Consider the following 14,557-nt stretch of genomic DNA (forward strand, 5'->3'; position numbering starts at 1 on the left):
TATCTTAAGCCATACATAAGAAAATGTATGTATTGGGGCACCTGGGTGGCTCAGTGGGTTAAAGCCTCTGCCTTCGGCCCAGGTCATGATCCCAGGGTCCTGGGATTGAGCCCCGAGTGGGGCTCTCTTCTCAGCAGGGAGCTTGCTTCCTCCTCTCTCTGCCTGCCTCTCTACCTACTTGTGATCTCTGTCTGTCAAATAAATAAATAAAATCTTAAAAAAAAAGAAAATCTTACCTACAGAACACCATTACCATTAACCTCTTAAAGCACTGACCAGTTACTGCTATTAACCTGCAGCCTCTTCTAGCCACCTTCTGGTACTTCCTTCTCTCCCTGCCAAACTCCTCAACATTTTCTCAGCAACCACAATAAAAAATCTTAAAAAAAAAAAAAAAAAAAGTATGTATTACTTGTTTCCTAAATTTTGTGGGTTTTTTTGTTATTTTAAATTTTTTTAAAAAAGATTTTATTTATTTGACAGAGTGAGCAAGAGAGGAAACACAAGCAGGGGGAGTGGGAGAGGGAGAAGCAGGCTTCTTGCTGAATAGGGAGCCCAACATGGGGCTCGATCCCAGGACCCTGGAATTATGACCTGAGCCGAAGGCAGACACTTAATGACTGAGCCACCCAGGTGCCCCAATTTTTAGTTATTTTTTTACAGTTATTTATGTTAACAAGTAGTTAGGTTATTATTGTTAAATGATTTAGTAAAAAAATACCTTGAAAATTTTTAATTTTTATTTTCCAATATAGTAAGTATTGATAAGATATAGTCCACATAAACAAAAGTTCTTTGAATGCCTCAGTAGTTTTGAAGAGAGTAGTCTAACAAGTTTGAGAACCACTTCTATAAAACATGTGTTGACTCAGTGAAATCTTTTCAAGATATTTCAGCATCTGTTTCTAATAACAAAATCTGTGTGATGTGCCTTTAATCATGTTAGTAATTTTTGTTTAAAAATTAAAGTGATCATTTGTTTCATTTGTGAAACTTCTAGAGAAATTTGGAAGCCTATAAAAAACCCAGGTTTTAACCCCTCTTTCTGTGACTTCCTGTTCACTGCTACACCCTCTGACACTGCTGGTTTGTGACGGAGCTCTCCGGCTTTCCTGGCTGGGTCATGTAGAAGGAGTGAGGAGAATCACTGCTGCTGTCACAACCATCAACAGAGAACAAGCAAAGTATTGCAAAGATGTCAAACTTTATTTCAGCTTGACTTTTTAAAAAAGAAGTTCACCAGATTGTTTAATTCCATTTAGTATGGATTAAAGGCAATTTTATAGTGCTGCCTGTGAATAGCTGTTTTCCCCTCCATTATGGGGGAGATATTTGGAGCCAGATAGAAAATTTGTGATTATAAATTTATCTGATAAAACCATAGCTACTAGAAAGAATACTGGCTTTTAGGAAGGAATTTATTTTGGGTTTGGACAGTAGATGTTGGTGATTTAACTATAGAGTCACAATGTATCTGTGAAATTTCATCTTCCTAACTTGATCCTGTCAACCCAAACTTGAGACCTTTTATTTTTTTTAATTTTTATTTTTAAAAAAAATTTTATTTACTTATTTGTCAGAGAGAGAGAGTGAGAAAGAGAGAGCACAAGCAGGCAGAGTGGCAGGCAGAGGCAGAGAAGCAGGCTCCCTGCTGAGCAAGGAGCCTGATGTGGGACTGTATCCCAGGACCCTGGGATCATGACCTGAGCTGAAGGCAGAGGCTTAACCAACTGAGCCACCCAGACATCCCACTTAAGACCTTTTAAATCCTGAATCTGACATTTAGTATTTTTGTCATGATAATATACGTATACATGTGGGAAATGACAGGAATGCCTTGTAGTTTCGTATATCTCTCCCAGTGTACAGAGTTTCACTTTAAGTGTAGCTTATTCGTGTGTATATGACCTGAACTTGTTATTTAGTCTAAGAAGACAAGGAAAGTCAACACCACCTGGCAGCCCCGCCTGCTATCTTACAAGGGAGGCCAAGAGGTAGGAGTCTTCCCAGGCGGCACCTGTGCTCAGTTTTGGTCTCTCCACTTCAAATAAAGGAATCTGTTGTCTCAAGAATTGTATTGTTTCTACACAGTGTAATCCTAGGTAAGATAGAAAATGCCTTAATAAGCTTGGATTCCATAGTTAGTAGGTGGGAGATGATTTCATTTTCATGTACCTTTTTGGTCCTACCAAAATATCGACTGACTTTTGTCCAGATTAAACTGTAAAAATAATTAACCTAAAGACAGAAGTTTAATAAATAAGACATCATCAAAAAAGCAGTGATTTTTAGAAATGATCTCTGATCATTAGAGCATAGGTTTCAGTACACTTTTGGTTGCGTCATCTTTCCGGGGATTTGTATGTAAACAGTTACTTGCCAGCTCGGTTGTAAACACTGTGAAATTCATCTTCACTCCCAGAGAACCACCTGCTTGTGCCACCGGATTCATCTGGTACAAGGTGATTGAAATCCTCTTCCAGGATCTAGATGCTGATGCAATCTCTCGAAACATTCTTTTGGAGTGAGGTGCCGTGGGTTTGGAAAATGAGCTTATAACCTTGATTCTGGTGCCTGCAGCCAGTTCACAGCTTAGTCAAATGGATACGCTCTGTGTCTGGGTTTCTTTCCGCTGCTTATCTTTAAAGAGAGTTTTCATTACGCTAGTTCTGAGTAGACTCCTTTGTAGTCCCGGGTTATGTCTATATGGAAATGCCAATAAATAGTAGGCCCTGGCCACATTGTCTGCCCCTTCTCCCCTCCCTCAGAGTCAGAAATATTGGAGCCAGTAAGACTGTGTCCTCAAGGTCTTTTGAGGGCAGTCTTCCCAACAGGCATGTCTTTGTGGGTGAAGGTGGACCCAGCAGGATTGGAATACCACTTTCAACTTTATTATTATTGTTATTATATTATTATTATTCTTTTTAATCGTTCTCCCCCCCCCCTTTAAATTGGATGTGTGGAACACTTAAAAAGAGGATATTATGTCTCTGGTGGGTCATGACTGCATGCCCCCCGCCCCAGCTTAGTGTCCTAACACCCCTTCAATTTGTGTAGATATATCTGAAATATACAGTAAACCTTTAATATTCATATAACTTTTTAAAAAGGACTTTATTTATTTGAGAGTGACAGGGAGAAAGGGAACACAAGCAGGGAGAGAGGGGGCAAGGGAGAAGCAGGCTTCCTGCTGAGCAGGGAGCCCAGTTGCAGGACTCTTGTCCCAGGACACCGGGATCATCACCTGAACCTAAGGCAGATATTTAACGACTGAGCCACCCAGGTGTCCCTCATATAACTCAACCTTATCGCCACATTGTGGAAATGCATGAAAAGTTTCTTCAAAAGGTATTTTCTTAAACCATCTATTATATAAATATACTTCTTTTTCCCAAGTTTCTGGAAAAAACTTGATTGGCTATTTTGGCTTTAGAAAATAAGAATTTTGGTTTGATTTCTTCTGACTCTGAATCTAGATTTTCCATTATTTGAAATGCAAGCTCTCAAGAACTGAGCAGTTAAAAATTTGAAGGAAGGGGCTCCTGGGTGGCTCAGTGGGTTAAGTCTCTGCCTTCAGCTCAGGTCATGATCCCGGGGTCCTGGGATCGAGCCCTGCATCGGGCTCTCTGCTCGGCGGGGAGCCTGCTTCCTCCCTCTCTGTCTCTGCCTGCCTCTCTGCCTCCTTGTGATCTCTGTCAAATAAATAAATGAAATCTTTTAAAAAATTTTTTTGGAAGGAAGTTCCCCAATTTTTACCTCTAGCAGATTGTTGTGAGTTTGCCAAGTTTTTTATGTGATGGTATCCATCTTTATATCTTGTTTTGTTGTCTTTGGCCTGACCCTCTGTCATATTTGATAATGGTGGAGGGATAATGGGACTTGTTTGGAGGGCTTTCGGAGCCCAGATGATATCTACCAGGAGCTGATAGGTGATTGATGGGATAAAGAAAGTCTTTCCTATATAATGCAGGTGAATTTAAAATTATTGTTCCCATCCTGCATTGGGGTCCTCCTTCATATTGTATAAAACAATCTCTGCATTTGTCCTGTTGGTCATGTATGACTACCCCCCCATACTTCTTTTTTTTTCTTTTTAATATTGTATTAAAATATTTTTTCAGATGATATCAAGACTGGTCCTAGAAAAGATTCAGATTGGCTATTTAATCAATGGAAGTACTTTATTAATAATCATGAAAGATCTCTAGGAAGGGAAATTTACTTCTTGACCTTAGATCCTATGTTTATTTGGGATGGTCAGATTCTGTGCTGCTGATAAAATGAAGCAGTCCCTGCAAACAAGCAGCTTCCTGTTTGCTTTCCCTTTCTCCTGGTCTCCCTTTGTCAGTTACCTCATCCTGAATGTTTAATTTCAGTTCTGACTTTTTAGTGCATTACTTTTCAACCCATTGTCTGATATTCATTAGCTCTACAAAACCTCCTGTTCTGTTCCCAGGCACCCTACATTAGGCTTTTCTAAACCCAGGTAGGGGTGGGTTTTGTCCTCAGTTAAATTATTTCCTTGGATTTACATAACATCCCTCCTTTCAGAGAAATCCAGGCCAATGATGGGGAAGAATCCATTAATTTAATCCAGAATCAACTGCTCTCCTTGTTTACACAGTCATCCTGGGAAACCTTACTGTAAGCACATTGGACACGTTCCTAAGTGTGGTGTTTTTTCTTAGAGTTGGTGCTTCCTGCTCCCTGTACAATCGGTCAGTCAGTCAGATCTCTCTCTCTAAGACAAAATGGTGGGAAATTATTTACTTCTCAGTGGGCTCTTCTCTGTACCCAGAAATATACCCCAGGGTGCCTTCACAGGTGAAGCTTCTCACCACTTCCCTCTTCATCCAACATTCTGTTAAAATGTATCATTTATGGGGCGCCTGGGTGGCTCAGTGGGTTAAAGCCTCTGCCTTCAGCTCAGGTCATGATCCCAGGGTCCTGGGATTGAGCCCCGCGTTGGGCTCTCTGCTCAGCAGGGAGCCTGCTTCTTCCTCTCTCTCTGCTTCCTCTCTGCCTACTTGTGATCTCTGTCAAATAAATAAATAAATAAATAAAATCTTTAAAAAAATGTATCATTTATAACCGCTTTGACCTTTATGAAATTGTACAGTTCATCACTAGTTGGTAATGAGGCCTGTTTATTAAAAATACTTGATCTGCTGCCCAGATTGTTGCAGAAGTGGAGATTCTGCCCCCCTACTTTGCTATGTGATTGATTTTTATGTTGCTCTTATCAGCTTCCATTTGAATCTGTGGAAAAGCGAAATATTTAAGTAAATCTTTTGTAGCTTCATTCCTGTCTGCATTTGCAAAACAATGGTAGTGATAGGAGGACTTAACTGAGAGCCAGTTCACTCTTCTCATGTTCATTTACTTAACCCTCACGACTCTGCGTGGTAGCAGCTGTTACTTCCCCTCATTTTATGTGGGCGAGAAGTGAGACTTGGAGAAGTCATCTGCCCAAATCAGCTTGCAGAACCCTGATTCATACCTCGGTGGTTTGGGCTAAATCAGATGATCTCTAAGCTTACTTTTACTTTCAGTTTTCTGTGGTTCTGAGCAGCCGCCTTCGTCTAATGAATAGTGGTAAGAACTCGGCGATGCCCTGTGGTTACTACTGGGCAGCACCTGTGTGTCTGAGGCAGCTTTGGGAGCGTTGACTGGTAGCGGCGGGTGCGCTGCTCTCTTCCCTTTTGCTGTTTTTCACTGCCCAGCAGCTCTGGGGAAAGATGGCATTTTAATTAATTTGTCAAACCTCTTTAGGATGGTAATGTTAGTTGATGCCATTATGTTGATGTAGAGAAAACAGGAGGGGCTCTTCCCAACCCCACTTTATCTACTGGTTTTGTCTGGGGAAGAAATCTAGATAGAAGCATGTAAAATGAAATGTGATCCTAGAAATCAGGTTCTCCCCTTCATTTGTCAGATGGCCAGGAGACTCTACTAAGGTTGTCCCCAGCTGACTAGTGATTGCAGACAGGGCTAGAAGGCTAGATTATTTAATTTTAGTCTCTTATTCTCTGAAACAGCACACTACTTCCTTTTATAGATGTTTAATCTTTAACTTACAGGCCTGTTTAGGAAGATTATGTCTGGTACAGCTACTTAACCTTTGTTCAAAACTTTTGTTTACTTTGAATCTACCTTTTGTTCTGTTGTATTAGGAATTGAGAGTCTGGAGGCTTTTTTTTTTTTTAATGCAATGCTGCCGCTCTCTGGTGAGTAGCTAGTACTGCATTAAGATAGCCAGTAGGCTTTCAACTGTGTTACCTGCCTCTGGTATTAGGAGTTATGAATCTAGGCACGGATAAACTAGAGCAGTAGTTTTGTGTATGTGTGTGATCATTATGTGGGTCGGAAGTTAACATAGGTATTAAACCTCAAAGGGTAGCCAGAATTTCTGGCTTGGTTCTGAAACATAGACATTGTACAGTTGCTAATTAAGGTACGTTTTAAAGCTTATTTCTGTTGTCCCTCAGGTTTTCAGACATCTTAGATGTGCTAAAGAAATACATGGAAATATAGATTTCAGAACATGGTTGCTAAGACTGCTGGTAGATCTGAACTCTTTTGAGCCTCGTTAAGTCGTTAATTACTGAGAGCATTGAGGCGTCCATTAGTAGTTAAGGGACTGCAGATCCCTCTCATCTCCTGTTCTCATTAGAAATAACTCTTGTGATTCTCAGCAAAGTTCTTGACATTTTTCTGTGAAGCACTGTTTATGGTCACCTACTAACAGAAAACTGAGTGCCTACTCAGTTCCGGACACTTTTCCATCCTTATTCTTCTTTCAGTCATCGGTTAGGTAGGTTTCAGTATTCCCGTTTTACAGAAAAGGGGAGTCTCGGAATATCTTATTAACATGCCTCCAGTCGTGCATCTAGGAGGTGGTGAAGATGGGGTTCAAATCCAACTTTTGGCAGACTTCACCGTGTTCTTACCTACATTCCATGTTCTCTTCTGGTAGTACTTAAACCAGGTTTTATTCTCACCATTCTGGTTCAGATTTCCTTAAAGAAGAAACTGTTAGACCATTGGCTTACAACTGGGGTCAGGGGAGGGGAGTAATTTTCCCCCCCCAGGGAACATTTGACTATGTGTGGAGACATTTCTTTGCTTGTCTCAGTGAGGGAGGGGTGCCCTAGCATTTAGTGGTCAGAGGCCAGGAACGCTGCTAAGCATTCAGCAGTGCACAGGGTAGGCCCCCACGACAGACTCATCTGGACCAAATGTTAGCAATGCTCAAGGTGAGAACCTCATGTGGGACAGCACATTAACTTCGACCAGTTTATTCTTTGACCTCCAGACAGCCTCCGCCCCTCCCCCTGGTTTGCCTCATCCTGGCCACGCTGTTTATCACTCTGCCTTAGAGGGAAGCTAGTCTTTTAGCTGCTTTCTCACGACTGGTGTGTTGTCCCCTCACCACCTGTGTGTTTGGTCGGCCGTAGAGATCGAGAGCCCCACTGGTCCAGGGGAAAACCCACTAACTCTGCTCTGCACCATGCAGAACGCTTTCCTGTCCTGCATGCACATGGACTGTGGGGATGTCTTGTGCTTCCTCCCTCTTTTCTCTAGCTTTGTGTCTTCTTCAGGTCTCCTTTGCCTAGAAAGAATCTATTGAAATCTTTCCCATCTCTTGCCCCCACCCCAGGTTGGATGTGATCTCCTTCATAATCCTCTGCAGGGAGTAATTGCTCTTGTGTGTAAAGTCTTGGCATGTAACGTTTATTCTTTTTATGTAACACTGATTCATCCTCTTTTTCCCACCTTTAGTATAAACGGCATAGAATATAAAAGAGCAAAATGGATAAAAACTAGCAAGTACCCATTAAGTAGGTTTATTCTTTGTGTACAGTCTGTTTTATTCAAAGCAGTAGTGATGCCCTGTTTCTGTAGGCCTGTGTGCTTGACACCGTTAATTATAAAGTATGAACCCTGGTGTTGGTGATACTCGCTGTACGTTAGCACTTCTTCACATGGGAGTTCATCAAGACTTTTGGTGGTTCTTTTGTTTCTAGTAGCTTAAATGGCTTAAATATTTTAGTGAAGGTTTTTGTTGGTTTTTTGGGGGAAGCCTTTCTGGCCTTTTAGTAAAGACTAAATACATACCTCTCATTTAAGCAGAAAGCATCTTACTTTATTAAAGACGACTCCTTTGACATATTTTAGACTTGGTCATCTCCTTCATAAATGTGAGATGTGTCTTGAATTTTAGTTCTCTTTCATTTCTGACTCACCTCTGACCTGTGATGAGAAGGTAGATACTGCTAAGAGGAACGATACCGCATTCACCTTGGGGAGGTCTCTTAAGGCCCTCACCTGGGTCATGGATTATTTTATGAGGCCTTGGGAGGCCTTAGTGCACTGCCATGTTCAGCTCTTTCACAACCAGGTGCACAGAGACATTCTCCCTCAGGCTGTAGACCCATAGCCTTCAAGTAGACAGTATTTCCTCCTTTATTCTTTGAATGAACCAGGAACAAAGTTAACTTTTGGGGATAACATGGCTCAGTGTCCCACAGACTCTTAGGGGCCCCTGATCATCATAAAACTCTATTATTCATACATATTTATGGACAAGTTGTTCCATTCTCTGGAAATTCCAAGATAAATAAGATAGGGTCCCTGCTCCACGGACTACTGGTACCTTCACCACGGCGCACAGTTGATGTGTTAGTTGGCCACATAGCAGTTCCTGCAAGTCAGGTGGCCGTGCCGGGGAGGGGGTGTAGTTCGGTGTGGGAGATTGGGACACCTTGGAGAGATGACTTCGTGCCAGGCCTTGCAGGGTAAGTTTTTTCTAACTTATTGCCCTTTAAATGGCCTTGACACTGTGCTGACAGAATTTACAAATATTTACCAAAATGATTAAGAATTCAGATAGAAGGATGTGTTCATGTAGTTTTGTATCGTTAATGCTAAATAACACAATATTGAATGAATTAGTTAATCAAACTCAGGAGATGTATAGGTTCACGTTTGGTTTCCTTTGGTTTCTTGGAATAAGTGTTTTGAGTGACAGGATTAGAGGGTGCTCTGGCTGGGATTAAAAACACCTTTGACCTCTTCATTGACTTATGTATTTTTGTGGTCCTGGTGGTAATTGTGAGTCTCCCTCTCTGCCTCTCCACCTGTTTACAGGGGCTTTTGATCATGGGTATGGTGTACACCTGTGGGCGCCCGGAATCCTGTTCCTAATGCTGTTAGATTTTCCTTTTCAGAGTAAGAGGGACCATCTACTCATGAACGTCAAATGGTACTACCGCCAGTCTGAAGTTCCAGATTCTGTGTACCAGCATTTGGTTCAGGATCGGCATAATGAAAATGGTAAATACGTCCTGGTTTGATTTTACATTTTCTTAGCTTTGGACAAGGCTGTTTCTAAAGACATTCACTAAGTGGAGATAACCACTATGAAAAACTGTCTCTGAAAAAGCTTTTCACAACTGAGGACATTACTGGAATATTTATTTATTTACTTTTGCTGAGTTCTTTCATTATTTTGCATTAAAAAAAAAAAAAAAACCCAAACAACCAGAGAGATGTGCCAATAACATCTTCCCCTTAAACTTGGAATAGAGACAGGTCTTCTTTGGAAATAACAGTAATTTCATTTTTTTAAGTTGCTTTATCTCCCCTGATGATGAGATAATAGTACTTAAAACATGAAGGTTACATTTTATTTCTTTTTTCCTTTTCAATAATCTGTATGATTGCACTTCTGCATTCAGGGCTGTGAACTTCAGTTTTGAAAGCATGGCTTTTCTGAGTGGTTTGGAATTCAGTTTGCGTCTTGACTTTCAGAATAATCAGGAAGGTAGTTCAGAGCATCTTTTATTTTTTCTTCCTCTGGCATTGTAGTTTCTACCTAATAATTTTATTGGCACATGAGATATGCACATAAAATGTGTACTGCATTTGTTCAGATGTGTAATTATGCATTTTTATTGATTCTTCTGAGCAGTGCTGGGCTTCATGCTACCTGATACATATTTGTTACCCATTAATCATAGTGAGTTAGAGTTTGTCACTGCCTACTTTCAAGGAAATCAAGGAAATCAAGGTAGAGATGCTCAAGGACTTGGCAGGTGACTTGTCTTCTAAGTGGTCCCAGCCAGGCTGGGATCCAGCTTGGTTGGCCCTTGTGTCTGTACTCTTCCCACTCGTCCACACTGCTTTTGGTGATAGGTTTTGAGTCAACAAAGCAGTAATCAAACACAGTTTTGAAGAGTGATGTTCTGGGTTTTTGTTTTTGTTTTTTTCCTTTTTCAAAGATTATTAATTTGAGAAAGAGAGAGCGAGAGAACACAAGGAGGAGGAATGGCAGAGGGAGAGAGAAGCAGGGACCCCCCCCCACCCAATGCAGAGCTCCATCCCAGACCCTGGGATCATGATCTGAGCCAAAGGCAGATGCTTAACTGACTGAGCCACTCAGAAGCCCCCAAAGTGAAGTTCTTTTATAACTCACTAGTTTTTTCCTTCTTTGAAACTATAAAAATTTCTGTTAAAACAGTTAAATTATGGTTCTTAATTAAAAGTAGTAACTTGGTTATTTTTTTCAACAGAAACAGTGGGATTTCACTCCATCCTGGAATATATAGCAATAAGAAATTAAAATGGACAGGATCACTAAATATTTCCGTAGTTTAAACGTTTGTTAAAATGTGATAGCTGTTTCTTCTCCCTTCCCCCCACTTTTTTTCATTAATTTATTAATGCATTTCAGCAAAGTGTGGGGACTTGTAAAATGTGTAAAACGTACCCAACAGGATCCTTTGTTCCTGTTATTACTCCTCCTAACCAGAGCTGGTTATTTATTGTACTTTGTGTAGTGGCAGGTGAACCTGAAAGAAAGATTTTGCAAAAATTTTCCTAATTGTTTTTGGAGGCTCAATTTTAATATCTTCTTAATTAATTATTTTGACAGACTCTGGAAGAGAACTTGTCATTACAGACCCAGTTATTAAGAACCGAGAGCTCTTCATTTCTGATTACGTTGACACATACCATGCTGCTGCCCTTAGGTAAGTGCCAGAGTCGTGGTCTTTCCTGCAAAGGAGCAGTCCTCGAGCACGGGAGGTAGAGATTCTAAGCTGTCCTAATCACTTTCGATAATCAGGATATTAACCAGGCTACTCTTATGGTCTCCGTAAGCTCACACGCCAGGGTTAACTTTGTGGATTATTGGTTTTGAGAGGTTACCTGTATTTTCATTCATCTGAGTGGGGGAAAACAACGTAAAAAAGTTTTTTTTATACCTTCTCTGTAGTTTTGTACCTCTGTTTCCTTGTTAGTATGCTGGTGTTGAAAACTCGTATCTTGCCACTGGTTGCTAAAGTATTCAGGATAGAGTGTTACGATTGTCTGTAGATTATTTTTTAAAGAATCAGTTAAAAAAGATAGAGAAAAGATAGAGAAATGGGTGACACAAGTATGGCAACATGTACTTGAGAGTCTAGGCAAGTTTTATAGGAATGGACCTATTCTTCTAATGTTTTGTATGTATGAAAAATATCCTACCAAAAAGCTTTGAGTTAGGGAGAATATATTGAAGATTTTATTCTGAGTAAGGAGGTAGTATTACAGGTTAGGGTTAGGCAATTATGTGAAAAAGTGGCTATGAGCCACTGCTTTTGAACTTTATGGTATTTTCTGTCCTTTTCAGGAAAAGAACACAGATCTATATTCTGGTTTATTTTGTATGTAAGTGGAAGACTTTGAGCTTCTTAAGTAGTAGGGGAAGTAAAACAAGTAATATTCTTATAATTCTTTTCCAACCAGAAAGAACAAAGTGATGGAAGACTACTTTCCTTCTTAAAGAATACAGTTGAAAAAAGAAGTCGTAGAGATTTGCTTGCTTTTAGCTTAACTATAATGAGATAAAATAGTTCCTCTATTATATTACTCATATGGTCTTTAGTAAAACCATCTGGAGTCTGTTCTGTAAAGCTACCGAGCTAAAGCCAGTTATTTCAAGGCAAATGAGTAGTAACTTTTAGGGCAGGTTTGGGTAGATGATTTGGGCCAGGTCATCTTTCCTATGGTCCCCATTGTGTAGCCGCTCTGCTCAGCCACTGTAGCACAGATGTCAGAGGAAATGTGTAAATAAATGAGGTCACCTATGCATAAAACTTTACTTATGGACACTAAATTTTGAATTTCATTTAATTTCCACATGTCAGGAGATACTACCCCCTCTTTTTAAAAAAATTTCTTTCTTTAGGCTTTTTTTTTTTTTTTTTAATTTTATTTATTTATTTGTTAGAGAGAGAGAGAGAGTACAGGCAGGCAGAGTGGCAGGCAGAGGCAGAGGGAGAAGCAGGCTCCCTGCAGAGCAAGGAGCCCGATGTGGGACTCTGTCCCAGGATGCTGGGATCATAACCTGAGCCAAAGGCAGCTGCTTAATGGACTGAGCCACCCAGGTGCCCCTCTTTAGCCATTTAAAAATGTAAAAATTATTGTTGGTTCTGGGCTGTATAAAAATGGCCATGGGCCAATCCCTGCTGTATGGGAAGGGGTGTGTGTGGTTAGATTTGTCATATTACAGGACTTCCAGATAAATATAGAGAATTCCTGTGGTGTTTTAAGAAATGTCTTCCAAAATTCCCACTAGCTTTCTGTGTCTTTGTGGCAGTGACTTTCCAGTCTTAAACTCAAATGCTGAACAAAGCAAGTTAATGGAAGGATGGATGGATGGATGGATGGATGGAGCCATTAAATTGTTTGTGAAGACAAGTGTCTTGATCCTAGCATTCTTTCCTAACTTGCTATATGCTTTCCCTCCTTCTGTTTCTATCTTGTTTCATTGGTTGAGGTTCATGATTTTAAGCAATGCAGAGTTGAAGTTAAAACAAATAAATATGTGAGACATAACTCTGGTTATTTAACGTGTTTTGATATATTTGCTTAAAATAAATATGTTTAACTATTAGTGGCTCTTCAGATTCGTGGAGTCATTTTATACTATTTTACCCTTTCTATTTAAAAAAAAAATTTTTTTTTAAAGATTTTATTTACCTACTCGAGAGAGAGAGACAGAGATAAGGAAAGCATGAGCAGGGGAAGGGGCAAAGGGAGAGGGACAAGTAGACTCCCCACTGAGCAGGGAGCAGCCCTGTGTGGACCTCTATCCTGAGATCATGACCTGCGCTGAATTCAGACACTTAACTGGCTTAGCCACCTGGGAGCCCCTGTTTTACCCTTTTTAGAGGATCCATTTGTCCCACATAATTCCAACTGGACCGAGTGATTTAACTAGTTTATAATCAGACACTTTCTGGAGATGTTTAACTGCATGGTCATTGCCTCTTCCCTGGCGACGAAAGGGCTGGAGTGCTGATGGTAATTCTTTGTCTTCTTTTCACTGTGGATGTGACTAGAACCCTTACTGATGAGTCAGTCCTTTCTTCCTTTTTTATTTCCTTTTTCTTTCTTTTTTTTTTTTTTAAGATTCTTAAAAAAATTTATTTAAGATTTTATTTATTTATGACAGAGAGAGATAGCAAGAGGGAACACAAGCACAGGGGAGCTGGAGAGAGAGAAGCAGGCTCCCCGCTGAGCAGGAAGCCTGATATGGGGCTTGATCCCAGGACACTGCTTAATGACTGAGCCACCCAGGCGTCCCTTCCTGTGGTATTTTCTTTGAAGTGGCCATGAGGTGGTTTCATTATAGCTGTCATCTTAAATTTGATTTGTTAGCTCTTTGGGTGCCCTGACATGGATTTTTTTTTTTTTTTCCCAAAGATAACAGATGATAGTGGTCACATAATTATTGAACTGGCCCAGTAGGTGCTCAGTAAATAGTTGCACACGTATTAACATTTGTCTGCATCTGAGCTCATATGTATGGCTCTTACCATTACTTAGTAATCTTGCCTGGTTCTCCGTTTTAGAGTGCTTGCTCTAAGATCATCTCCCATAAAAGCAGCATTGAATGGTGCCCCCCCACCCCCAAATCTCTATTTGTTTCTTTTCTCTTTACCAAAACTAGATTACTTTGATTTGATTTAATTTAGTTTGATTAATTTATTTAGTTTTTAAGTTTTTATTTGAGAGAGAGTGTAGAGCTGGAGGGAGGGGCAGAGGGGCAGGCAGACTCCCCACTGAGCATGGAGCCTGACATGACTGCGTGCGGCCCCTGAGATCATGACCTGAGATGAATTCAGATGCTTAACCAACTGAGCCACCTAGGTGCCCCTAGATTACTTTAATTTTAAAATATGGCAGGCGGTGGTAGTGAATTAACCTTTACTTTTTAAAAAGATTTTATTTATTCATTTATTTGCGAGAGAGTGCCAATGGTAGGGTGGGAGGGGGCAGGGAGAGAGGGGTAGGGAGAGCATGATGTGGGCTTGACCCCCTGACCCCAAGTCCACTACCCAAGCTGAAATTAAGAGTTGGACACCCAACTGACTGAGCCACCCAGTGCCCCAATCTTTAACTTTTCTTCCAATTTTTCTTTCATTTACCACAAAGAATTTTTTCTTTATAGCTATAAAGCAGTTCTGCCAAAAATAAAATCAGTTTTGAAAGAGACAAATAACATAGT

At 40.4% G+C, this 14,557-nt stretch overlaps 1 protein-coding gene across 1 annotated transcript in view; it reads left to right on the forward strand.

Moving 5' to 3' along the window:
* LOC111154621 (arginine-glutamic acid dipeptide repeats) overlaps nucleotides 1–14,557 on the forward strand; it is a 497,893-nt gene that overhangs the window by 258,530 nt on the left and 224,806 nt on the right. Inside the window, exons 5-6 of the mRNA XM_022514341.1 lie at nucleotides 9,231–9,336; nucleotides 10,937–11,033. Coding sequence (XP_022370049.1) covers nucleotides 9,231–9,336; nucleotides 10,937–11,033 — 203 coding nt within the window. The remainder of the gene's footprint in view (nucleotides 1–9,230; nucleotides 9,337–10,936; nucleotides 11,034–14,557) is intronic.

This window comes from Enhydra lutris, unplaced genomic scaffold (genome assembly GCF_002288905.1).
Source record: "Enhydra lutris kenyoni isolate GAN:26980312 unplaced genomic scaffold, ASM228890v2 scaffoldscaffold38, whole genome shotgun sequence".
NCBI classification, from domain to species: domain Eukaryota; kingdom Metazoa; phylum Chordata; class Mammalia; order Carnivora; family Mustelidae; genus Enhydra; species Enhydra lutris.